This window comes from Haliaeetus albicilla, chromosome 26 (assembly GCF_947461875.1).
Source record: "Haliaeetus albicilla chromosome 26, bHalAlb1.1, whole genome shotgun sequence".
Classification (NCBI taxonomy): Eukaryota; Metazoa; Chordata; class Aves; order Accipitriformes; family Accipitridae; genus Haliaeetus; species Haliaeetus albicilla.
In genome coordinates this window covers 16,283,742-16,310,749 of record NC_091508.1, presented here as the reverse complement: position 1 = coordinate 16,310,749, position 27,008 = coordinate 16,283,742, and the positions used below count along the sequence as shown (strand labels likewise).

Below are 27,008 nucleotides of genomic sequence, written 5' to 3'. Positions count from 1 at the left end.
AATTATTTTTATCTGGCAGAAACAGCAGAACACAAGACATTGTGATCATTACAGAGCAAATAAGCAGTTATCTGCAAAGATTCCACCCTTTTATTCTGAAAAGCCTTCTCTCTTTATGAGAAAGGCCCCTGCCTCCTCTCCAGCACTTTACACAGGGCTGACACACAGGCCTCCGCACCAGGCCCATCCACGATTTGTTAGCATTTTACATTATGTCTTATTACAAAGCTTCCATTGTGCTGCAGATTTTTAATACTGAAGAAATTTAAATGGACAGACACACGCTCAGAGGGTTTGGCAGTCTGAAGACATTTAGAAGATTTTATTAGTTCCTTTCCACTTCTTGACAAATGACCAGCATGCATCCTCATCAGGAACTATTCCCATGGACACAAAGCGGACTTAAAACTGCCAGCATCAAACTGCTTGCAAACCCAGGCAAGTTTGTGGGTTCATGTTGGAAGGTTTTGTTTTCTCCTATCAAGAATATGATCTCTGTGGGGCATGGTTATGCAACAGATTAAAAAATGGGTGGCTCATATTTGCATACTACAGAGTTTTAAGATACATAATTTCAGGAAAGCCTCTTCATAGGAATCTTCCCTCCTCCTTACCCAAAATGGTCAATACTTTGGAGCTTTAATTGTTCTGAGAACAGTTATAATGGAAAAGTTTATTCCACTAGGCAAGTCTCTGATGTCGGAAAACTAGGAATGTCGGCTGTTTTCCAAAGGCAGACTATTCTATGTTCTCCCATATCTCATCAGATTAAGAGCCTTTTCTTGTGCAAGCCCTCAGAGAAAGCAAGAACAAGAGTCGGGACTGCCACAGTATGCCAGTGGCTACCCATTAATAATTTCTTCTTCTTTTGACTAGGAAATTATTATTTTTCTACTGGTTTATACTTAACCTACTCCAAAACCTTGTTTCCTGTATCTGTGCACCTCAGCCACAGATTGCTCTTTTCACATAAAAGGGGTTTCAGCGCAGCTTTCACGAGCAATGTAGTGACAGAAGAAAACACGCAGACAGAGCAGAACACATCACCAAATTTTTAAAGATATAAAATTCAATACTAACCCATCTAGCAGGTAAGTCCTGTAGAATGTGAAGATCCAAACATCAGGCAGCAGGACAGAGACAAGACAGTAAGAGAGGGACAGAGATTTGGGTGGGAAGCAAACATCAAGAAGTTAAAAATCGTATTTATATTTCATTATTTCATGAAGACACATACAGAACTATTCGTAAACACACAGGGACAGAGAATCACACGATTACAAGAAAACAGAACTCACCTCCTCTGAACCACAACCAGAGTGTGTCAGACTTGGCTAACAGCACTGTCCAAGCACAGTTACCTCTGTTTTCTAGAAACATGCTCTTCAGTTCACTGCAATTCTCGACCTTAAGATTTTTTATTTCCAACGCAGTTGATAAATCTTTACTACCCTCTCCCAAGGCATATTACTAGAGAGCACCCCAGGTAAATGATTACAAAGTAGTCTTAAGCTTTTTTCACAGCTTCTTTCTCTACTGAAATTCTAGTGAGATTTCTAATATGCTATTCAATACAAAAGGAGCATTACAGAAACACCACTGGCACTTCACACCGTCTGCTTCAAGCTGTTTGTTCCCCACCCCCCAGCTGTACTGCAGACTAGGTCAGGAATAACTGGAGAAGAATTAAGTCCTGGGTAACTGGAATTACTACAGGAAAATGAATTCAGAAGCAGAAGCGTTTTTAAACTCTGGTGTTTCACGGCCTTCCTCTTCCCTGTGGCTAACAGGGCCTCCCCTCAAATCCCAACTGCAGGAAATGAACAAGTCCTGAATAGCTGTTTTTCAGCAGGAAACATTTACAACTTAGACAGACCAAAGAGATGTAGGATGGATACAAATATTAGCTGAGTAATTCTGTAAGGGCAGCTCCTGGGAAGACAAACTATACCTGGTCTCCTGAATCCACTGATGGAAAGCATTAGCATGCTGAGCAAATTCCTGGCGCAATTTGTCATTTTCTTCCTGCCTTCGCTGTTCCTTCTGCAGCTCCAATTCACGTTCCTGAGAAATGAACAAAAGTAATACCAAACAGAGAAATAATGTGATTGCCCTCATCCTGTCATAAAAACCAAAAACTAAGAGCTGCATACCAGCACAGTTCTGAAGCTCAAAACAAGACTGAGTGCTCAAGGAGTGTCCTGGATATCTAGACAAAATCATTTAAGATAACACTACAGAGCATTCCGACTGAAGTCTTGAGAATTGGAATTGAACCAGCAGTTACTTTACTGCATAACATGGACACAAAACATTTTATAGTTAGCAAGCAAGGGACATGTGCTTTATCTTTTGAAAGGCCACAAATGGAAGACCATGAAAACAAGTTTATAGCTAATGAAATTTTTTCTTTGCTCCCAAATTTTGAGATATTTCCATCTGTAGTATAGTGACAAACTTGTGTACTGATTATCTTGGAGGATAACTTCCAGGGAAGACTTGAAAGGTTGTAAACTATGAAAACACTCTCTCTCTCTGACTTGCCTTGATAATTTTCTGCAGATTCCTCCAGGTTTCTTCAAGAGCCTCCATAGTAAACCAAGTATATGGGTTGGAGGCTACACGGAAGCTCTTGATCTGGCGATCAAGCTCTGCCAGCTGATTGAAGTCAGCTTGGGCAGAACTAAGTGAAGAACGGAAAGCGTCATGAGCTTCTCGCAGTGCTTTGATTTCTTCCAGTGAGTTACAGCGCACAGGATCTGTCAGGTCCTCTTCAGCATTCTCAAACCAACTGTTGAAGGCAGACGCCTTCTTTGCAAAAGTCAGGAACAGATCCTCAACCTGGAAAAGAGAAAACAATCTAGGTATTCAGTTATGCAGTAATGCAAATATTCTGTATGAGTTGATCTGGAATTAACATGCATTGGTGATAGTTTGCCTTTATTACTTATTTGTTGCAAGAATCTAAAAAATTCTTATGACAAGTCTCCAGGATCTCCATAATCATTAGCTGCAAATCAAAAACTACAGAAGTTACAAGTGTTGTATGTTTTTTTCAAAGAGAATAATAAGATTTTTGTATAGCCCCATGGTTTGGCCACTCACCTTTCTGAAATGCTCCTGAGCCTCCAAGAGTTTCTTTTTCCTGGCAGCAGAATTAGCAAGTAGCTGATTCCAGCGTTTCATCAAGGAAGCATGCCGAGCCTCAATGGCCTTTGACTGGATATGTTTGGCTGCTAGTAGCTGGTCTTTCAGAGCTGTGATGTTTGCAATTCCCTCCTGCTGGAAAGCCTGAAGTCCAGCGTCAAAAGTTTCCTGAAGCATTAAAAGAACAAAATATTTTGGATTGTATTTTTATTTAACTATTCCAATACCCTGCATGTATTTCAAACATAAATACTAGATTCTTGTGTATTCCAGAAGAGTTCACCTGTTCTCTCCATCATGTACGGGGTGGAAGCAGCATTAGCACTAACCTGTTTGGTGAGTAGTGTTTGCACAGAAGAGAGATCGCGTCCATAATCATCTGTCTTCAGACTGTTTTCCTTCTCACCTGGAAAATGAAACAAATGCGGTAAAAATGTCAACCTCTATCTCAAATGTTTCCTCTATTCCAAATAAGGTTACCCTAAAAGCATAAATCAGGTATAGCACTGCTGATTACTTTGGAATTAGGTCTGCTCGTTACAACAGCAAGTGAGAAACTGAGATCTTTTGAAATGAAGGAGCATTTCAGTTTCTTTGTGACAGGATACTGTGCCCCAACATAGAACGTACCTATCCATGACTCCACTACATCTGCTTTCCAGTTGAACTGGAGGAAGGCAGAGTTCTCATCCAACTTGGCTTTCCTCTGAGCTGCTGCTTTCTCCAGATCTGACACCTTGCCTCTGAGGCCCTTCATCTTGGCAGTAATGTTCTCCTCGTGGTGATTGTTCTACATGACAGGAGAAAAAAAACCACCACATACCATATGAGCTTAAGGCATCCTGGAAGTTGGTGACAGAGCAAGGACTTCAACTAAAAGACTTTGTTCTCAATGTACATCCACTGTCCAAGAAATAGCTTTGAAAGCAGTTAACACCAACAGCTTATTCAGCTGCAAAAAATGAGTAAAAGCTCTTTTCAAAGAGATGACAAATCAATCCTCAGAGAAGAATAAGTATACTTCGACATGAAAATGTCTTGGGTAGCCTTTGAAGGTTTTGGTTTTTTTTTTTTATTTATTTACCAGTTTATACTCACCTTTTTAATGAGATCCTCTCCATTAGCACAAACATCGTTCACTCTGTCTTTGTGGACAGTAAAATCAGTCTCGAATGCTTCATGCTTTTTCAGCAAGCCCTGCAAATACAATACACAGTCACTTTTAAAAATAATTTCTCACCACTTATTAAAAATAAAAGAAAGATAATTTATTGTTATAATCAGCTAGCATAAACTTTTTCTGGCAAAACCTATTAATCTTAGCTGATTAGCACAACTTTCTGTTTTTCTGTGGACAAAAGGAGACTGATACTGACTTCAAATATAACTTCAGCCATTTGACTGAACCAGGACTGCCCATCAGAGGTCAAGAGATGCAAAGCTACACCAACTTGCAAGTCATTGCTACAGGAAATAACATACTTGGGATGCTTTTATAAAATGAATTCATGTTTTTTACAATGTAGGCCTTCAAAAGAAACGAACAATAGCCTCTAAATTGGAAAGAGGGTTAAAGAAAAGGTTCATTAAGCTCTAACCAACAATAATGCAACAAGAACAACAAAGAGCTGACAACTTTCTTCATACCTGGATAGCAGCAAGGGTGTCCCCATAATCCTCACTGGCTACCAGTGTCATTTTCTCATTGATCCAGGCTTCTTCTTCCTCAACATTTGCTACAAACTGCTGGTACTCCAGAGACTCCTCCAGACGCTGACCCCTGTATGGGAAATGAAAGGTAAAATTAGTCACAGTGTTGCTTTATGGCTTTTAGATATAAGATGTAAAAACAAATTAACAGCAGCAGAAAACCTAAGAATGTACAGAGACTGAACCCTAAACACACAATCACTCACACTTCACTTCTCCAGCAGCAGACTGCTGTGTCTACAGCTCTAGAAATTCACTAGGCCAAAGCCTGCAGCTACTGAAGGACTAAAACGAATAATTTTCTCCCAACAGCTTCTATTCAGAAAGACATCCTGGTAGTGGATTAAGGCCAGTTAATTTCAAGTCTATGGTTTCTAGCTGGTGCAAGAAAAGGCTAAACACAGCATACCTCAAAAAACCCTCGTGTTTCTACTGAGGAACATTATCACTAAAGCTCTTTTCAGTAGTCTCCTAGAGCCTGTCATCTAGTCTCCTAGCCTGACATGTGCTAGTACATCATATTATAAACTAATGACCCGTACCCTAAACCCCTGAAACTCAGTAATATCTGGTCATTATGAGTCCATGTAAATGTTTTAATTAATACTGAATTTTACAAAAACATGTCTCACACACCTAGCAGCTGCCAACTGTTTTAACTCTTTCCAGTGATCCACAAACTGAGCCAGTCTCTGCTGTATCTCCTCCTTTCCAATTGTGTTATCATCTGAAAGCTTCTTACCAGTGTCTAGAACACCCTGCAAAGCGGAGAAACACACAGTTAATGGAACATCACTTGCTCTCTTCTTATGCACTCTATTTGGATTCCAGCAAACCTACCGGTGGCTTTCATATTTGTCACAAGCAAGAAAGTCACTGCTTATAGAGAAATATGTCAAGGAGAGAAGCATTTACCTGGATAGCAGGTTCATGGGCAGCTAGTTCTGCTTCTAAGCGCTTGTGTTTTTTCCTAAGGTTCTGCACACCAGTTAGGTCTCTGCCATAGTCCTCTGAGCTAACCAACAGTTTCTTCTCTCTAAGTTCAAGAGGGAAGAGAGAAAGATAAAATTTGAAAATTACTTCTATAGGTGAAACCTGACAAAAGGAAAAAAAAAAAAAGACTGCAGATAAGAAAATGCTCCACATAGCACAAAAATCTTGGATGTAAAAAATTGTGTACATGAGTTATCAGCAAACAGCAGCTGGCTCCTGGCAGCACATTCAGGGGTAATGTGGGGGGGAAAGAAAGGTGACGGAGGGCCTATTGTTTCTCTCTGAAGGACAGAGTTTCTCTGTACTGTTTTCTTTCTAAGAACATAGATACCTTTTATAAAGTTTACATGCTGTTGTCCAATTTTATTTTTTTTATTTTACAAGCATGACAAAAAAAAGTGCTCTAATGTGAATGATTTCTATCAGGCTCACTTCCTTCCCTCCTCCCAGGATACTAACACCAATATGGAAAGAGCATTTGATTAATTACTACAACTAGCTAGAACAAAAAAAATATTTCAAATTGAAAAAGTAAGATTTGAATTTTTGCTAGGAGCTTTCCCAAAAAGACTGGACTAAAATTTCAGTTATCTGGTCCAGGCCTAAACAGCATTACTTTTTCCAGTACAGAGCTTTCCTTCTTGGGGTTTGACCAAAGAAAACTGTAGATGATAAGCCACACCAGAACTAGCGCTGAAACCATTTTGAATACAGTTTTCCTTGAATGGGGGGCAAAGGTGATTTCTTGTAGAGGCACATACTTGTGGAAAAGGCAAGTTCTAAAACCGTGCTACAGACTATGAATGTTGTTAGCAAGCTGGCAGTAAGCATGTGTCCCCATGCCAGAGCCTAGAACTTCCAAAATACACACTTGATCCAGGACTCCTCGTCATCCATATCACGGAAAAACTGATGCAAACGGTGGGACTCATTCAGCTTTGCTCGGCGGGCAGCTGCCATACTCTTAATTCTCTGAAAGCGTCCATTAATGGTCTCACGTTTATCCTTTACTTGGGATGTATCAAAAGCACTACTGGTCATCAAACTGTCAGCCTGACTGTTCAGGTCCTTGAGACGATCCTGGAAACATGGGTGAAAGTGTGTGAATTGCCTGGATCTCATTTCTGTGTTTGTTACGGCAGTTTAAAAATCATAATGTAACTGCTGTGCAGAGTCACTGTTTTTATTAAGAAAACATGTTTCAACAAGTATATGACTGAAGCATGTATTGAAGTGTTATCTGTAGAATTTACTAATTACTGACTTATCTTCCAAAACTAAAAGAGAAAGCAATACCTCGTGAGCAGATATATCAGCTTCCAGTAACTGGTGTTTCTTCAGGAGGTTGTTAACTGATGCCAAGTCCTTCCCATAGTCTTCAGATGCCAACAAAGCCTCCACCTGGGGGGGTGGGGAAGGAAAAAAGGGGATGGAGAACAAGTTGTATTTTCACAAAACCCTTGAAATCATAATGTCTTTAAAACTGTGCAAATTAATTCTCTTCTCAAATCTCCTACAGTGAGGATAAACTTTTGCCTCATCACCTGTTTAATTCCTAACAGATTCTATGTAAATATACTACTTCTCACCTTATTGTTTATAAATAACAGCATAAAAACATCCACAAGATTTTTAGCTGTAATAATTTTTTTGTTTTGGAATAAAGCTAGACTTGCTCAAAGGTGGACTGGGCTCCACAAAATCTAACATCAGCAAAGGGAATCAAAAATTAGAAAAAAATAAGTCTTGCAAGTAAATAATCCCAATCTTGGTTACCTCTGAAAGCCAGAAATCAAAGTCCTTGATTCCAGTATTGAAATTCTGTTGCTTATTAGCTTCTTTCAGTTTCTGACTCTTCTCTGCTGACTTCTGTACCAGGAATTGCCATTGGTCAGCCAGGGCAGCTAGGCGTGCCTGTTATAAAATGGAAAAGATAAATGCTACAAACAAAACCCAAAAGTTCTGATAAATGCAAAACCAGAATAAGGTACAAGTTTTGCTGCTTATTCCAGATAGGCAAATTACACAGTCGCTATTTCATGCTGCCTAGCTTAATTCAGTTCAAATTTTACATCCTGATCATAAGATCAGAAAAGTTCTCACCCTTGAGAACAAAGCAGAATGATTACCCTGATTTCTACTGCATAGTTGAAATAGAAAAGCTTCTATAAAACAAGATTTGTTTTTGAGGGACATTCTCCTCCCCCAATTATCCAAACACTTCTCAAAGCAAAAACTAAGCAAATCTTCTAAGACTTGTTGTATCTACCTTCACAGCGTCCTCACTGCCAGCACATGCTCCTCTTTCAATCAGCGAGTTCCCCATATCAATGACCCCGCGGATCCGATCCGCATTGGCATGGAGCTCAGCTTCAAAGGCTTGGTGTTTCTGGTGTTTGCTCTGAATATGACAAAAGCAAAACTGTTAGAGACTGGACAAAGGGCTCCTAAATTGTTCTCATGGGTTGAGAGGAGAGCACAAGAGTTATCTACATACATAAAGAGGTCTGTATATAGTCTGATCTAAAGAAATACTCTCTCTCATTAGGAATACTTATTGCTCACTCAAATAGTAACTCTCATTAATGTGAGTAACCATCGAGCTTTTACCTAGCAAAACTGTCTGTGAGCCGATACATACAACTCAGGCAATATCTTCTGCATTTTACAGATGCCCATGCAACGTTCCTTGCACTAAGCTTAGCTGTTACTCAAGTAAAGCTTTCTCATTTTCAATGCCATCACCTTGGAAAGCAGCAATTATACATACCCTAAGCAGAAGCACAGTAGATAATCCTTTCTACTCCTCTAGTAATTTCTCAAATTTCTATTTCCCTTCCTCATCCATAGGTAATTAAGAGAAATCACTGCTGCAGCTGCTTTCTGCAGTTTTGATATTAGTCAAAGTCATATGTGACCACATTATATATTAAAATAGTGAATTAACAACCATAAACTCTATAAAAATAACTGTGAATTATTTGTTAAAAAAATTTCTCTGCTGAGTTGAAAGCACCATGAGAACAATAGGAGCCTTGGTGTGGGAGGAAGTGCGCAGTTCTCTCTCATATACACATGATCCATCCACCCACCAGGAAGATAACCGTAGCACAAAAGTGACAAGACAGAATTTACAAGTATTAACTGGAAATGCTAGTAACATTGGACATGGGTATACAGTGCCCTGAGAGAATGAAATTAAAGGAATGTTAGATTAAAAATAAAAGATGGAAAATTCTATAGCGCTGGCATGAGAAATTCTGCATGAACTGCTTTATTTTGGGAACTGTTAAACCTGAATGCTGAGATTATAAAAACATACCCTTTAAAGCTAGATTTTCCGACATGTAAAATTCAGCTAAAAAGCTGCCAATTGCATATCTCCATATAATTACCATGACAACAAATCCAAGACAAGCCTTTTTTAATTTAATATAAAATTCTAATTTTTTCAACTAAAAAAAAAAATTTTTTTAATGTACCACAGCCTAAAGTGACAACCAATGATTCTCTCCTTTTTTACTCTAGTTGCTTCCCCTTTCTTTGTTCTGTCTTCTTCTTCCATATATCCTCATTTTACTTGACTTCTTGGATTCTTACAAGTCCTGTCAGCTTTCCATCTGGTATGTATCTTCTTCTGGAGTGTTCCTTCTGTATTATTCCCTTCTATACTACTGCTGCAAGAACTAAGCCATCTAGGTCTATTTGTTTTATTGAATCCTTCATCTTCAGCATTTGATTCTACAAATGCGAGAGAGTTGGCATTATGCGTGATGTGTTAAATCATCACCACTGAAGATCCAGACAGGAGGATGACAGGCCCAATAGCCAAATTTCCAAAAAAGGAGGATAGAAACCCATTTTTCTATGGGCTAACTCCTAAAAAACCCCAAACTACATCACTAATGCACCACAAATTAAACAGGTCATGCAGAACACCTGCAAAACAAATACATAAATAAGTGATGCTGAATAGGCATTAACAAAAAAGCCACACCCATAACATGAAGATCAATAGCTGTACCTGGATGTAGGTCAAAAACTAATAGAAAACAAAGAGATTGCATGAACTGATGGATGGAGCAACAGACTGCAACCAGACCTTGTGCTTACACATAAGCTATACAAAGAAAACAAATTCACATACCAGGGCTAGTCCAAACTACTTACCAGCAGTTTGGAAAGCTATAAAACAGATCGAGAGAAGTAGTTCAGTGCATTCATACTACTCCATAAACCAGTATTAAAACATAAGAGGTAACTTTAATTAATTAATCCTTAGGACTGGAAAATAAATGAGACTTCACATTTTAGAACATAAGACAGACATGAGACCCAAGAACTCCATTTCCTTATTTTATTATCTAGATGCTGGGAGAAAGACAGAATAGCTACTCAAGGGGTTTCTTCAGGAAACTTGCTGCTGCAGATACCACATATCTTATTAATTATATGCATCAATAATTACCAAGTGAGTTCTATTTTGGGTCTCCTTTCATGCATAATGAAACTTCCATTTTCTCCTTGTTCAAGGGAGACCAAGTCCAACATGGTGTATTATTCTGTTATCACTGAACAAGAATTCCTGAGCATGTTTTTTCAAACCAGACTATACTTTGCAAAGCTAAAAATTAAATTTTGATTTTTTGAGCTGAGAATCATATTCACCTGGATATTTGTGGGATCCTTGTATGATTCATCACTTGCAGTTTGGAGCTTTTCACTGATCCAAGCTTCTATTTCATCCACATCACGACTGAACTGCTGGAGTGTCTGAGATTCTCCTAGCTTCGATCTCTTTTCAATCATTTGAGCTTTCAGACGAAGCCACCTATATGCAATTAGATATGTATGTTGAATGAAAAACTAGGACTGCACATGGCACCACGTTTAACAGCTACAAAACGTTGCCAAAGAGCATTATCTTTCTGCATCCCATCTAACAGAGCAATACTGACCTGTCCAGAACCTCATTGCGTCTGTTAGCGATGACTCCTTTTGCATAATGATCAGCAGAGATCAACTGGTCAGCAAAAGACTGTAAGACCGCAATTTTCTCTTCCTATTAAAAACAGAAGCCATAAATTAGAACTGTGGTTCCTTAAAGTCAAGTGATGAGCAGCATCTGGAACAGAACAAGGCTTTTTTTCCTTCTTTAAATACACATTATTGTAAATGTGACTCTATGAAGAAAGACTGTCTTCTGCAGGAGTGGAAATCTTAACTTCAAAACATCTTTCACTTGTGGCATTTTGGAAAAAAGTTATCTTTTGGACTTGAAGCTACAGCAGTACAATCTCTCAAGAAAACCAGGTAGTGTTCTTTTACAAGAAACTGAAAACATACATTTTTCTGTTGCAAAAAAAAGAAATCTGTTTCCAATCAGTAAGAGATTTACACAAATACTTGCCACTATTTCTACACCGTTTGTAGACAGTGAAATACATCCCTATCTGCATTAGCCGCTTCTAGACGTCTGCTACAGATCCCAAATGGCTGAATATTTAGAACTGAACTTTAGAAGCCATACACAGTAGTAACTTCTTCTGCTAATAATCTGCATAAGAAAAAAAAAAATATTTTCCCCTTACTTCAGCAACACTCCTCACCTGGACATTGATTGCCTTATCAAAATCTTCATGCTTCTTGATGAGCGCCTCCACACTGTCTAAGGAGTCTCCTTTATCTTCTGTATTTAGGAAAGCCTCTCGGGCAGCCATCCAGTTTTCAGCTTGTTCACAGTCCCGATGAAACAGCTAGGGAGAAAAAACTCCAAAGCATGAGAAAGACAGACCAAAAGCACTGCTCATCACTATGAAAGAATAATTCTTAGAAATTATTTTTCTTTTTAAAAAGGCAGTAGAGTACCTGTAGTTCTAGGCACTGGTCTAGCATCATTCTGCGCTGGACCCAGGCCTTCTCTAGGTCTGTCCGTTCTTGATCTAGAATATCCAGTTTCTCCTTGATCTCTGGGCTGGCATAGTGTCCATGAGCCAGAAGTTGTTGTCCAAACTGTTCAAATGCCTGGAAAGTGCCAGCCCTTGCATCTATTTCAGTGCGGTGTTCCTGCAAGGTACAGAGATGCGTTATTAAATAGACGGCAGAGCTGGAACTGATCTATTTTTGGAACTCTAACTGGAAAGCATCAGAAAAAGAAACATTTGTTGATGTTTATGATACACACTTATCTTTCACATACCTGGTGCCTTTCCAATAAAGCTTCAGCTCCAGTCACATCCTTTGCAAGTTCATCTGAGGAGACCAGGCCCCGGATTCCATTGATCCAAGACATAAGGTCCCTGTGAACACATATTAATGAGAGAATTTTTCCCTCCCTCCATTGAAATAAGTCAGAACAGGAAAAACAGTCCTTTTTTGAACCCGCCCCAGAAATACTCCTGTGGAACAATATGCCATATATACTTTACTAATAATATACCAGACAGACAAACTGGGGGGGAGGGGAATAGCATCTTTACCTGAAGTCACTGAGGAAACGCTGCAGGTCATGAGAATCTCCAAGCTTCTCTTTGCGCTGGTCAGCACGTTTTCCCAGACTATTCCAAGCCTGATTCAACTCAGTACATTTTTCTTGGAGATCCTCAGCAGATTCTGGATGTGACTGAATCAGACGCTGGGCAGTTTCACCAAGAGAATTCACCTAGAATTAGAGAAAGGGAAATGAACACAATGAAAACAAGAAGAATCTTTGCTATAGTTCAATCATTTCTGCTAGATAAAAAGAAAGCTTTTGGTTTTGTCCTCTCAATCTCACCTTGTCTCCAAGAGCTGCCAAGTCCCTCTCAAAGCCTTCATGTTTGCGCTGTAGAGCCTGCACACTGGCCAAGTCGTGTCCATAGTTGTCTGTATTTAATGCTTGATTCTTTTCTTCTATCCATTCTTTCGTTTCATCAGCATCTCTGATTTGAGTGAAGGGAAGGCAAAAAGAGAATTAAAATGGAGGTCAGACTAGGATCTCTGATACCTAGCAGGTCACCGATTTCCAGAGAAGCTCTCGTAGTTGACTGTTCTATTAAATTACTTCGCAAGATGACACAAGTGAACTTTGGCAAAATAGGACAGTAGTCCAGACCTCCCAAGTCCACAGCAATTCCATGCTTTTGTGTTAACAAGTCTTTCTAGGAAGAATATAAAGAATTCTTGTTGGACCACTGGTGGTGTAACTTCCACTGAACAAGCTGGGAGTTGAAATATGATTTGTTTGGAATAGGTCCCACTATGTTTTAGAACTCTTAACAGACAAAGCGTTTTACTGAATTGAGACCAAATATGATACAAACACCTCACCTGTGGAATCTCTGGACTTCATGGGCACTGCCCAACAGCTGGCTTCGCTCCTCTGCTAACTGCTGCAGAGATCTCCAGCGCTCATTCAGTTCCTGCAAAAGAAACAAAAAAACCCCCACTGATATTGCAGACCAGTTTTATAGCATGACTGTTTACACAAGAAACTCTCATGCTGGACCCACTGAAGCTTTACAATGTCACACAGAAAACTTTAGTAACCAGTAACATTTTGTTCACTATGCTTATCTGCACCTTTTTCATTCTGCTGACATTTGCAAACATGCCAACAACCCCTTCTTCATCTCCGTTCTTATAAGCTTTATTTCAGGAGTCTACTGAGAATACTGATAGCAATGCTGGAAGATTTCCTAAAATAGCTATGTTTCTTTCTTTTAAAGTATATAAACTTCATCAAGCAGTCAGTAAGATAAATGAAAAGTCAAGATTGGTCTTTCAGTACAGGTGAAGGTTACTATATTCTGCTTAATTCCAGAAGAATGCACAAATTCAAGTACCCTAGTTAAACAAAATAATTTTAATGGTTTCTCCTGAGATGTAACAACAAACAATTATACACATATGAAGATACTGATGTAACCTGAGAAGCAAATGCTGTATATGTCATACTTCTTTCAATAAGTTGATTCAAAAGGGTTTATAAAGAATAATGAAAGACAAAGACTATGGAAATGGAGGGTAAAAAACATTCTCAGCTTTTAAATCAGCTCAGAAAAAGTTGTATAATTACCTTGATTGAGTTAAAGGTTGCCACTGTGTGTACCATCAAACGAGCAGACTGTATGAAAAGGCAGAAATAAAAAAATGTAGCATTAAAGTCAACTCTGACCTATCAGAGCCAAAATCAGACTGAAAGAAAACTCCTTAAAAATCCATGATGACTTGGCCTAGGTCAAAAATACAGACTTTGTAAAATACAACTCTACAAAGTGCAGGAAGAAACAAACACCCTAGATTTTAAAGGTTTCAGTAAAGACTGTTGAATTCTTTAATTTTATATACTTCTTTAAAACTGTTTTGAATACACTGTTGGTTAAGATGAAAGAGAGAAGCAAACAATAAGAAAATCAATGCAAGTAAATTACAACAGCAACTAAGAATAATCAGTTGGAATACCTAAGGTATTACAGATCAGAGTAAGAATAGTTAGAAATTTACAAGTGAGTACTCTCTTGTTAGTGTAAATTGAAACAAACAACAATAGTCTCAGTAAGGACAAAGAAGAGGAAAATTTAAAGGCAACATTCAATAAGTGAATTAAAAAACTCCAAACTCTTAAGTCATAAGGACAGGGGAAACAAACAAACAAACAAACCCCCACCCAAATGGTTTAACTCTTGGCTGAGTTTTTGGCAAAAATCAGCTTAGCAGTTAATTCAGATATTTCTAGAACATCATCAAAATTGGTGAAGGCTAATCAGAAAAATGACAACCAATTCTCTCCAACATGCAATCTACTTTTCTGACAATGATAGATTACTAGCAAAATTCATCCCTTTGCAGATATACACAGAGAAGAACTTATAGTTTGCTAAGTTACTATAAGGCTCTTAGGATTCAACATACATGTGTACAGTCTGTGCAAAAAAAAACCAAAAACCAAATAAACCCATCATTAAAAAATCCCCAATTCTTGTTGACATGGCTGCATTTTCTACAGTGCTGTCAAAATACTGCATACTTATCTGGTTTTCCCACAATCACAGCTTAGATGTACAAGCAGCTTTAAGTCTAAGAGGGTGGATGCAAGACATGAAACATGGGAATGAAATACTAGAGAAAGACACAGTGTTGGATAATGTAAAAATATTGAAGATATTTTTGTGCATGAGGAGGTGACAGCTATTCCATTGTATGCCACTAATGAGTGGAGAAAGCCATCTTCTAACTATTGTAGAAAATGAGCTAGATATGAATAATGGAAGACAAAGATACTGCTATACACATACAACATATTCCTTACTAAAGGAATATTGACATAAATGGCTTTGATTTTCAGGAATAAAAACATTTCTTTCTGCTCACTACATAAAAGAACTCATGCTAAGTGAACAGGCACTATTTTGCATCTAGTGGCCATGTAATACCTAAAAATGTTGGTATAGAAACAGTAATCAGTCTTACAGTACAAGCTCAAAACAAAAAGGAATTTCACAGCAGAGGTAAAAAACAGACTGTTGGCAACTTCTGTGCCTAGAGCAATTCTGTTGGAAACCTATCTCAGTTACTCTCATAGTCATACCTGCAAATAGAGAGCTGAAATAGTCACCTGACTTTGCCTAGATGGCTTTTATTTTCAGAACAAAGAGTAGTATCTATATGACATCTTTATATATTAAGAGAATCTGTATGCAAGTATATGAAGGTGAATTCCTGCTGAATGGTTAACAAATTTTTGCAACATGCTTGTTGAAGTAAACAAGCAAAGTGAAACGAAAGTCACTAACCCTAAATCAATACCAATTCAAACACTTTGTTGAGACTAGGACACCATTAAAATCACTTTGTCAACAGTCTTTGGGGGGGGTGGATAAAAAAAAAAAAAAAGACAAGAAAAAAGGGCATATGAGAAGGTGTATGGTCTCAAAAAGATGATGTGCTGTAGTTTTTGTTTTACTTTCCTGTTGTGTGCTACTAAGTAATGGCACCTACCTTCCAAGGAGAGGCTGTCTTAGAATCAGTTTCATCCTGTTTGAAAATGTGAAGAAACAACTTTAAATAGGAAGCAAAAACTAAAGTACCAGAATGTACTAAAAATCTTTGAAACTTCTCCATGTTCAATCCGTAACAGAGTAAATAAATTTTTACAAGTATTTGCGTCATTTTGGGTTATCCTGCTCTGCATTGTTTTGTGAGGTGGGGTGAGACACTCAGGAAATAAAGGGATTGAAAATAAGACAATCTTTTTATGTCCATTCAAAGTCATTATTGAGTTCCTTCATGGAAATGAACTACAATTATGGCTGAACTTCTACTTGTACATCCTAAACCTGTTATAATTGCCATGCTATCTCAGAAATTAACACTTACCCTGGGCATCATACCATAGACTTCCTGCAAAGGAAAAGGACAAACAGAAACAACTTGTTATTTTCTAACAGAAAGAAAGTTTTTACTGTTTTTGAGAAAGGGAAGATAGCAGGAGATATGCTTCCATCCTTCTACAAATTCGTTACCGGTATGTCATTAAGCCAAATAGCACTCGCACAACCTAAACATGCACCAGAAATGGGAGTCTGGCTACTCAACCATCTACTGCAACACATCATCTTAGAGTTCAGAAAAATAAACAAGCTGCTTCAATACTCTGTTGGCACCTGATACAATTATTTACAGAAATAGCACAAGTATGTGAAAAGCTGGCAAAAAAATGGGCACGTTACTAAAAAAACAAAACAGAAAAACCATAAAACACCTCCACCGTATGTTGAGCTCTATTTTATTTCTCTTTTCCCCTAGCATTCCTCACCATTTTTCCTGCAAAGAAATAAAGGCTGAAATTTCAAATTTATACGAAGCAAAGCTAACGCATGGATTCTCCATGACTTTTAATATTATTTTAAAGACTTTCCATTCCTAAAAAAAGAAAAGAAAAAAGCTCTAGATGGTGCAATTTGCTATAGCATTATTTAAAAAGAAACAATTCAAAGGGTACCCTTGTGATGGCCACACTACAGAGCAGGCATTAAGCATCTCTGGTTGGAATACCAGTATTATCAGACCAGAGAGCAAAAATGAACAGCTAGAATCTTGCAATGACACGCAAAGCTGAAGATAACAGACAAAAGAAAGGAAGAAAGTCTTTTGCTTCTCAAGAGGTTTAGACTAAGTCAGAGAAAAAGCGGACCTGTTGCTGAACTGCTTGCACTTCATCTGCCATCAACCCTTCTGACTCCAGGTCATTCGCAACCTTGTTTATGTCCTTCAGACGTGACTCGTTAGCTTTTAAATCCTGCACAGAACAGTAAAATATCACAGCATTAACATTCACACAAGCAAAACTTGTGGAACAAGTTGGCACACCAGGGGTGCCAAAAAGCATACCGTTTGTAAACAGCAGGAATTCAGCACACTTGACCTTTACAGTTACCACTGAATATACAATGCATGAGAGTCTATGCCAAGAAACCCCAGCTGCCACACCAAGCGTCAATGGATTAAAGAAACGCACTATCGAAGTTTTCCATACACAAAGCTAATTAACAATCAGGAACGGAATACATTTTTTAAACTGTCAGGTATACAACATAACCAACATGAAGATCAAAAGCTATCATCCATATTGCTGCATAAATTAGCTAAAAGGCCAACTTAAAAAGTAATTTTACTATGACACTTAAATGCTTCCACCCAAACAGACTGACAGAGAGCTTTCTACAAAGCAGAAAGGGAGCTTGGTTAAAAAAGTACTGGAGAACTTGCATTTAAATTTTAATAGATGACACTATCATCTTCTCACCTACAATACTAGGTTGGCTCAAACTGTGTGTTAGCCAGCTTTCAAGCTGTAAACATAATGTCCACAGAACTGTCAAATCACCATCTTGTCTAATGTATAAGGTCATGCATCTTTGCATTTCAGTGCTCCGTATCTCACCAAAGTGGGCAGAATACATACATCTGCCCAAGCAATTCTTTCACACCTCATGCAAAATAAAAAAATAATAATTAACTACTATTGCAAACACTGGGAGAAAAAAATCCACCTGAAAGCCTACCCGCATTTTGAAGTAGAGAATTATTTTTTTCTTATCTTGGGAAAAACTCTACAGATGGAAACTAAAATGCATCTTTTCTTTCAACAAAAAGGAGTAGAATAGCTTAACTGAAGGTTATGCTTTACACAACATGAAACTCCTGCAAAGCTTGGCAGATTCTGTATTTGAATGTGTTGAAAGAGAGTTTCAGTTCTCTGGGAGCTGGGAAGCATGTAGCAACCTGGAGACTGTAACCAAACTGAAGACTTCTGAATGTGGGATTCTCTCTATCCTCACAAAACAAAATTTAAAAAATGCATATATACCTTTTTATTTTCAATCAAAGATATGTTTCCTTCTCAGCTATGCTCAGTTATGAAAAATTATCATGGATATATGATCAGAAAGCCTGAAGGCCAAAACTAACACACACATTATGCAGCATTACAACATACCTTCTGAAAATCATCAAATTTCTTCTGTAGCACCTCCACCTGCTCCAGATCGGCACCCACTTCCTCGTTTGTAAGTGCAGCTTCTTTCTCATTGATCCACTGTTGAAGCTCATTAGCTTCACGGAAAAGCATAAATTTTTTGCAGCTTTTTTCTAGCATGCCTTTACGTTTTTCTCCCAGCTCAAGAAGAGAGTGATATCTGGAACAAGCAGAAAAGGAAAACAAAGGGCAGTCAAATTGAACTGAGCAGAGTCACAGTAACTGGTATCACCAAAGACGTGGGAAATCCCTGCAGTCTACACACTGTTATTCTACAGAATGATCTACTTGTACATAATTTGGTAAATGTAAACCGTATGTTTCTTCTCTACATGGATATGCACACCAAAACGAGATCTCCCACATGCAAAACTTTACTGTGCAAAAGCAAATCCAAATCACAGCTTAGGTCAGGGTAGGCTCTTAAGCTACAGCAGCATTGCAGGGCAGGAATGACTCCACAGGGTCTTACTTTCTGAGAGGTATTTTCCTATAGTACATTAAGTTTGCCATCATATTATTAAAATCCACTAGCCTCCCAGCTCCTGGACATAGATGTCTTACCTAGCCATTATTCAGTGCAAGATCTGCTGAATGTTTAAAAAAAAAGCGTTACTTCTTTGATAACACAACTATATTCAACTGGGAAATCCATGAAACTCATTTCACATACACTGTTTTTGTATCTGTGGAATTCCCAACAACATCAGCGAAATTACTCCTCATTTACATTAGAATAAATGCAAAGTAAAACCTCTAAAATGTTTAAACTGGTTTGAACAGTCAAATAAACCTCAAAAGGCCCGCCATTTATTTAAAACCACAAGAAAATTGATGTCTCCTATTTGATTCCTGGTAACCAACTAGACACAGATGATCCTACAAGACCTTTTCCAAGCTATTGCTGAAAAAAGCCAACAGAAGTTTTACAGTCATTGATACTGAATTACAGATCTCTTTAGCAATGCATAATGCCTGTTTTTAAAAAAATCTGCCTTCAGAAAAGCCACACCCTTAACACCCTTTCCTACTGTTACCCTATTTTAAGTCTTCCGGAAGATGAGATATTCTAGCTGCATCTGTATGGGTTATTTTACATCCCGAATCAGACTGCACATTGGTCTACTACAGTGATCAACATCAGCAACTGATTCTCATTATTAAGCCATGAAGATAACCACTCTGATGTTATTAAATCAAATCATACACGACACTGCTGAGTTACCTGCCAGGGCCTCAAATGGGGAAAAGGCAGCCTTACAATTTTTTCATTCCCCACCCTGGAGCACACAGGCAAACACTGAACAATTACACCTCCCAACTTGAAGAGTTCAACAATGTAGCATTTTCCTAACCAGTAACTTGGACATGATAAAGTCTGTTGAAGAAAATTCTCTATACCCTGGGCTGTAATGTCTATACATCAAACTGATAATCAACTCTAAGTCTTTCCATGGAAGCAGAGATTTTGTGGTTTCCTGCCTATCCTGGTTTAAGACTGAACAGAAAGGAGCTAAGAATCTTTCGTATTAGGTTTGAATAGAAACATTCTACCCTGATTTGAGGTAAATGCTGTTTTGAAGCCTGCCCCGACTGCAGATGTTTGCCTCAGCATACAATTCTAGGTATTAAATACTTGTGAACCTCATAGAGGATCTGGGGCAAAATTCCTTTAGAAGCAGGCCTTACCTCAAAGTTGCTTTGCAACACTTCAGAGATTAACATAATACTTTTACTTTTGATTCTCAATAAATATATTCTCTATGAAAAGACAGTCTGGCACAGCCAATGAACATTACTGCTTTGGATTTCCCAGCAACTTCCGAGACCATAATGCAAACTTGGTATTTTTTCCAGGAGACATGAACACAAGTTTGAAAATTAAGTTAATGTTAATGTTATAATAAAAAACAATCATCCTATATAAACAAACTAATGCTTTTTGACTACCCAGCATGAATGTTGCTGTATATGATAAACCATGATAACCCCACTCTTCCCAAACTCTAAGACATTCATATGTGATGTAATACTTGGTATATATTTTATATATATATATATATATACACACAAACTAATATTTCTATCTGCACCTCAGAAAATGCAAGAGATGCTTTTTAAAGAAAACAGTCTAGATATCACTAAAGCCTCATTTGGTAAGCAAAATCAGCATAATGGAAAATAACACCATCAACCAATTTAGCAGCACAGAGGTGACCAACAAGATAAGCAGCTAGCTGGATGGCTGGCTATAAGAAACACATGAAACACATACCACAACACTCATCTAAACTAAAATAATTCACATTGCAGAAATTGCTTCCTTCATGTCTCTTTGGAGCAGCTTTCCCAAAGAAAGAAACAAAGGGAGAATGAACAGTGACAGTATGGAGACAGCATGGTTTAGAAAGGGCTAATCCTACTCACAGTTCTTCGACCTGTTTCATACGCAGAGATACACTGCCGACTTCCTTAGTTATGAGAGTCCTGCACAGACAGAGGGAGCACAGCAAATGCATGCAAAAAATTAGTCAGATTAACAAAAATAATGAAAGCAGCAGCTCCATCCATGGGTCGTCTGTGGTAGGAGATGGTTAAGAGTTCACATTTAAATGGAGAAAATTAGATGTCATTCAGAAGCAAACAAAGCAAATCAGACCAGGAGTACAATTCACATAAGGAAACCTCAGCAGTACAGTTGAACTCTCTCTATAAGGTCTCCTCATTTCTTGATCATTGTGCCATGTGATTGTAAACTAAAGGGTGGTCCCCTCTCCTTGGCACTAAAATAAGGCACCCCTGTTCTAGTTCTTAAAAGCAGCATGCAAACCCATAGAGAAAGTTACACATTATTAAAATCCTGAACAATGCATCACAATTTTCCAGCATCCTTTCTTCTCACTGGTACAAGTATTTCTATTATTTTGGCTTGGTTTGGTTTTGCGGGTGGGGTTTGTTGGTTTTGGTGTGTGGGTTTTTTTTTTTTTAAATTCTAGAGCTAAAGCTAGTAATTATTGTATGTCGCTGTAGTAACTGGTGACTCCAAACAACTGAGTGGGAAGCAATTCTCGTGTAGAATGACAGCGTAGCTGTGCAAACAGATGGGAGTATGCATAAAACTTTCAGCTTTGGCTTCCAAGTGGCTTGATAAGATGAGCCAGTAGCTCACAGCTATCACCCACAGCACTTGCTTGAACTAATCTACAACTACCATGTGCTTTAGGAGGTTATTACCAAGCAGCCATGCAGTTTTCTCTATTTGCAATGGCATGTTCCTCTTTTAAGAGAGGGGGGTGGGGGGGCAAAGAGGGTGGCACGTTTTAGCTTATGTAATAGCAACAAATAATGGCACCACATTTCAGGAAAAGAGGTAATGAGCTAGCACCAAAGTAGTCACAGCTCCTAAGGAGGTCACCTCCAGAGGCAGCCCTGTATAGGGAGGGTACTGTACTTTATGTAACCAAATTTAAGAAAGCTTTTCAAAACAGATCACACATTAAGCAGTGACAATTACAAATACAAGAGCTGCTTAGGACAGATATAACTCACAAACAAGTTTAAGTTGTTAGGTACAACAACAAAAGGAACACATAAAGTACTGAAGTCAGACAGCAAGTTGAGCTCTAGTGTCATGAGTTTTACAGTTAAAAAATGGGAAAAGCAACAAGAAAATCTAGAATAAAACGACTGAATATGGTGCCCCTGGTAGAGGAGCCCCTTGTTTTGCTCCAGTTAATTACTCCCTAGAGTAAGAGGCATCAACTTAAACTTCTGGCATATGTGAGGCAAAGGCCAAGCCAGCTAATGCTGGATGGATGTCATATCTCATCAGTTAGATCTTACTGGTTGTCAATTTGCTCCTGTCGCAATGCTATGCTGCCCTGCTCTTCGAGGAGATTCTCTCGGGATGCAGACTGGGCAGGGTCTAGTTTCTTCACATAGGCCGCTGGTACAAATCCCTGACGGTCATTAACTTCAACCTTCCACCAGTCCTAGAAAGAAAGGGGGGGGGGGGAAAGGCAGCAACCACTGTGAGGCAAGCACCAAGCATAAAGTATGCTGAGCAAGTGAAAGCTGCAAATTAGAGGCTTCTATTAATGCAAGAAAACCAGTGATGCTCACAACAGTTTGCTCTTTTTATGGAGACCATTTCAAACAAAATATCTCTTGAAGACATCAAGGTCTTACTTCCATGTCTCCCCTTGTGTTTGGTCAAAAAATTCCTCAACAGTAGGGAAATAAGTTTTCTCACAGACACATGCCCTATAGCATATGTTGTTTATCTGACTTAGAAAAGTTGGCAGCCATAGAGGAGTCATGAGAATGAGCTGAAGTAGTATGCTGAAGTGCTGAATGGGAACATGGACTAAATGTGCAAATTCTTTAACTTCTTTGAATGCTCTTACTAAAAAAAAAAAAAAAAAAACAAAAAAAAAAAACCAGCTCCACAGAAAACACAAAACCAAGTGAGCCAAAAGCAGCTCAGCAAACCAGAAGGCAAGAGCATACCTTGTTGGTGCTGTTGAGTAAGGTGAGGATATCTCCCTTTTTCATAGTCACCTCCCGGGGACTCTTCTCTTGGTAATCATAGAGTGCCAGAACAAGCTCTTTTCCAGTTTCATCATCTGTGGGAGCAACTTGTTGCTAATGAAGAAGCAGCAAAAGAAAAATGAGTCATTCCACGTTTATTACAATCAATGTAGTTGTCCTAAGAAATACTTCAGCCTTAGTAAAGCTACTGCAGTGCCTTAAAATGATTCTTGTTGAAATAAATGTAATGCAGATAGATTTATTTTAGGTGCTGTCTGGGCTTAAACCTTGAAAGCCACCACATTATACTGTTTTCTTCCAACGCAACATAGCTGCCTGTTATGACTATAAAAACAGACCACCAAATTTTTTGAGAAAATCAAGTACAGTCTGCAATAAGTTCTCAAAAACAACAACTGTTATTAAGCTTTGTCTTTACCTTTTGCTGACCCAAGAATTTCAGCAACATGATTAGCATCCTTCCTTACCCTGCATGACTGGGCCTGTTCCCTTAACGCCTGTATGCTACTGCCGTAAGCAGAAAGATCAGACATCAAAGCTTCATGTTTCTTCAGAAGAGCCTGAAAGCAAAAGATAAAAAACAACATGTACACCTAGCCATTTTACAAATACTACTCTGCCTAAAATACATACTTTGCCTCCAATCACAGGGAATATGGGTTTTTCAGAGCTGCCAGTCTTGTGACTCTCATGAGAATAAGTACTTCTATTTATTCACAGGCTAGATAATAGTCCAAACGCTTCTGGTGCTTTTCCTCTACCTTATCTCAGAAACATTGTTTGCTGTGACCAGGAATACATACCACATATCACTCTGGAAATAGCGTTAAGTTTGACAGTATGCCTTTAAACTGCACTTCATTTTGATGAAATGTCAGTCAGCAGTGTCTGGGACATGGTGTTTGGCCACAGAATGATACCAGTAAAACAACTCTAGACAAAAAATTACTTCCAGACCAATGAACTGCTGAAAATCAGACTTGCACTGAAATGAAACATCAAACGAGGAATTTGCTGATATTAGCCGTCTTATAGTTTACAAAAACCCTACTAAATAGGTGAACACAAACATAAAGTTTCCTTACAATTAGTTTAATATACTGAAGAGCAAAATTTCACGTGCAATAATGAAGACACAGGAAAAACTGTCATCTTTGACCCTAAGCCAAAATTCAGTTTGATGAAAGAATCTTCTGCCCTTTTTCTTAAGAATCCTGAAATTAGCAGAGCTCCTTACTTTTTTACCACTGGACAAATCCTCACTCTGTTTACACAAAACTGGTTCAAACAACAATCTCAAATACCTCAGCAGAGTCTTCATCTTTTCCATAGTCTGTACTGCCTACAATGGGCTCCTTTTCCCTCATCCAGGATTCTGCCTCATTAGCATCAGCAAAGTACTGCTGAGCTTGCAGGGAATCCTCTAGGTCTTGTCGACGTTGAGATGCTTTAGCTTTCAGAGAGTCCCATTTCTGGTTTAGCTCATTCAATTTGATTTTCACATCGTCAGCTGCAAAATGTCCTAGGTAACAGAAAGAGAGGGAACTGAAGGACTTAAGGAGACATAAGTAATACACACTAAAAGATTACTTGTACTTCTTGAAAATCACAGAAATTAGACCCGTTTAAACCTATGTAGCCTATTCTGACTAGAATAGTGAAAGCACAACTCAGCTTGTCGTTTTGCCTCATACTGGAAAACACTGTACCTGTCAATCAAACTGTACTAGGAATAATTGAATCATTAAGAACAAAACAAGCCACATCATAACATTTCTTCTCAATGATGAAACAGGAAAGGTCATCTCTTTCCAGTGGCAGAGTTTTGACAACAGACAAATACTATTTCAGACGTGCATTCTGAATCCTGGAATCAGCAAAATGGTTTTAGTATTCTGGCATTAAGAACACCCAGTCAGAAATAGATACATGCTTATTTAAAAGCAGGAATGACTCTTACTGTCTTTGTGGAGGATCACCTCTCACATCATGATTATGTGTATCAGATACAAACCTTCAATAGATTTTAAAATGGAGACTAAATATCATAGGCACAGAGCTGTTGAATACAGGGCTCGTATGTGTTTGTCAAGAGCAGATGGAGATCTGTGAAAATCATGACAGGTTCCCACCAAGGAATCTATTTTCAGGTGAAAGAAAGACCAGAAGTTCATTCTGCTAGCAGGTACCTGTCTATTGCTTGGATAAAAACAGGCAGTAATTCTTAATTGTACAGGGCCAGAGAACAAAGTCCAGCACAGAGACCTTTGCATTTCTGAAAGAGAAAGAATTAAAAAACATTGAGACATACCCTCTTCCACCATAGCATTTCCTTTCTGTGTGACTGCTTTAATGCGGGGCTCATGGCCTGCAATTTCTGCCTGCAAAGCCTGGTGCTTCTTTAGCAGATTTTGGACGCCAATTAAGTCCTTGCCTGAAAGACATAAAATAGTTAATCAGTGAATTCAGAGTCATCAGACTAAACAAAAATTTCAAGGAAGCTGCAACCAGTGCTAGACAAACTTGCAGAAAAAGTACTATCACAATAAAGACAGAGCAATATGAAAACTAAGTTACCCATTGGAATTGTAGAAGTAATGTAACAGTTAAAGAACCATGGGCAATGGCAAATATGTAACTCCAGGCAATGTTAATTTCAATAAACTTTTCAGAAATTTCCAGGGAATGTTCCACAAAGAGACAAGAACAGAGCAGTTCTGACATCTAAATCCTGGAGATATCGGGATGGACCCACCTCGGTTTGTTGAAGCTGCAATAGGTTCTTTTTCTCTAATCCAGGTCTCTTCATCCTCAATATCACGGAAAAGCTGCTGCAAGCGAAGAGAATCTGCAAGTTTCTGCTTGCGAGCTACCATGGGATCCTTTAGAGCTTCATAACGAGCTACTAAAGCTTCTTGTTTCTTCTTGATATTGTCAGCATCAAAGTGCCCAGCATCTTGGAACTGGCGTGCCTGGATGGTAATGCCATCTATACGATCCTAAAATTAATTCAGCAATAGCATTATGTCAGAATTTCTGTAAGATGGCTGCAGTGACTGAAAACATTTTCAGATCTTAGCTAATAAGCTATGTTGTGACAGAAGAGAACCTCAGCTGCACACTGCCAATGCAATAATTTTGGTAATAATTACATCCTGGATAATATTCAACAAATTATGTAAATGTAATAGGTTTTAATCTGTCAATTTCATAAAATAAACAAAAGATTCTTGAAATTACATTAACTTTACAGATGCGCTACTCTAGATGAACCATTTTTCAATTGTTAACAACTGGTAATTCCAGTTATGGGAACCCAGATTTTGTTGATTTTCTTGGTGTGGATTTAATTCCCCTAAAGATCATTTGCAAACAAAGGAACCATTTGCTGTAAAGTTCTATATTAAAAACTGATCTGTTCTCCCTCCCCTCCCATTTCTTAGAGCTATATGAAAACAAACTGAACAAGACTAAGCTGTTTGCAAATGGAGAGTCTAAGGGGGGAATTATTTCCTACACAAAGCACAGCACATCTTTTTAAGCTGGTATTCACAGCACAGAACACTACTGTGCTGTCAGCAGGTCACAGTATGGAATTATTTTACTTTTTCAAAAAGCTTATTTTTGTCAAAGTCATGAAGATACTCTTCTTAGAGACATACACTTTGTTTCAGTTCAAAATTATTTCTGATAAATAAACTGTAAAGCCCAAAGCCACAAAAAATAATTAAAATACAGACCTGCTAAGGTCTCTGGAGTGAATACTTTTGAGTGAGCAGATCTAAAAGGGCAGGAAGAAAAATTATTTCCCTTACCTGATGGGCAGCAACATCTGCCTCTAGCAGGGCATGTTTCTTCTGAAGATTCTGAACATTAGTAAGATCTTTTCCATAATCATCAGAAGCCAAGTGTCCCTCTACTTCATACAGCCATAGCTCAATGTCTTCCACATTGCGATTAAACTGCTGTTGTTGATTGGCTTCACGCAGTTTTATACCTGACCAAGACAGAGTGGCAAGAGGAACAGAAGATTTAAGTTTTCCACTTCATTTAACTCACTTTCTGTCTTCTCCCAGCTAAACTCTCTAGA

The 27,008-nt window shown here is 38.4% G+C and overlaps 1 protein-coding gene across 9 annotated transcripts in view; it reads right to left on the bottom strand.

The window, feature by feature from the left end:
* The window catches only part of SPTAN1 (spectrin alpha, non-erythrocytic 1), a 52,999-nt gene that overhangs the window by 5,442 nt on the left and 20,549 nt on the right, over positions 1-27,008 (bottom strand). For 3 of the 9 annotated variants that reach the window (XM_069772113.1, XM_069772109.1, XM_069772115.1), the window contains exons 16-51: positions 26,734-26,915; positions 25,674-25,917; positions 25,230-25,352; positions 24,223-24,440; positions 23,386-23,478; positions 22,877-23,011; positions 22,211-22,359; positions 20,795-20,854; positions 18,329-18,527; positions 17,024-17,128; positions 16,207-16,230; positions 15,829-15,864; positions 13,907-13,954; positions 13,159-13,250; positions 12,626-12,770; positions 12,330-12,511; positions 12,050-12,149; positions 11,719-11,916; positions 11,460-11,606; positions 10,809-10,912; positions 10,519-10,681; positions 10,021-10,035; positions 8,120-8,251; positions 7,627-7,764; positions 7,147-7,251; positions 6,722-6,930; positions 5,773-5,893; positions 5,494-5,615; positions 4,795-4,927; positions 4,246-4,344; positions 3,778-3,937; positions 3,477-3,553; positions 3,106-3,315; positions 2,545-2,841; positions 1,952-2,064; positions 1,081-1,098 (exon numbers count right to left, since the gene is read on the bottom strand). In XM_069772113.1, the coding sequence (XP_069628214.1) occupies positions 1,081-1,098; positions 1,952-2,064; positions 2,545-2,841; positions 3,106-3,315; positions 3,477-3,553; positions 3,778-3,937; positions 4,246-4,344; positions 4,795-4,927; positions 5,494-5,615; positions 5,773-5,893; positions 6,722-6,930; positions 7,147-7,251; positions 7,627-7,764; positions 8,120-8,251; positions 10,021-10,035; positions 10,519-10,681; positions 10,809-10,912; positions 11,460-11,606; positions 11,719-11,916; positions 12,050-12,149; positions 12,330-12,511; positions 12,626-12,770; positions 13,159-13,250; positions 13,907-13,954; positions 15,829-15,864; positions 16,207-16,230; positions 17,024-17,128; positions 18,329-18,527; positions 20,795-20,854; positions 22,211-22,359; positions 22,877-23,011; positions 23,386-23,478; positions 24,223-24,440; positions 25,230-25,352; positions 25,674-25,917; positions 26,734-26,915 (4,696 nt within the window). The remainder of the gene's footprint in view (positions 1-1,080; positions 1,099-1,951; positions 2,065-2,544; positions 2,842-3,105; positions 3,316-3,476; positions 3,554-3,777; positions 3,938-4,245; positions 4,345-4,794; positions 4,928-5,493; positions 5,616-5,772; positions 5,894-6,721; positions 6,931-7,146; positions 7,252-7,626; positions 7,765-8,119; positions 8,252-10,020; positions 10,036-10,518; positions 10,682-10,808; positions 10,913-11,459; positions 11,607-11,718; positions 11,917-12,049; positions 12,150-12,329; positions 12,512-12,625; positions 12,771-13,158; positions 13,251-13,906; positions 13,955-15,828; positions 15,865-16,206; positions 16,231-17,023; positions 17,129-18,328; positions 18,528-20,794; positions 20,855-22,210; positions 22,360-22,876; positions 23,012-23,385; positions 23,479-24,222; positions 24,441-25,229; positions 25,353-25,673; positions 25,918-26,733; positions 26,916-27,008) is intronic. The other 6 variants (XM_069772112.1, XM_009913319.2, XM_069772114.1 and 3 more) reach the window with 4 other exon arrangements.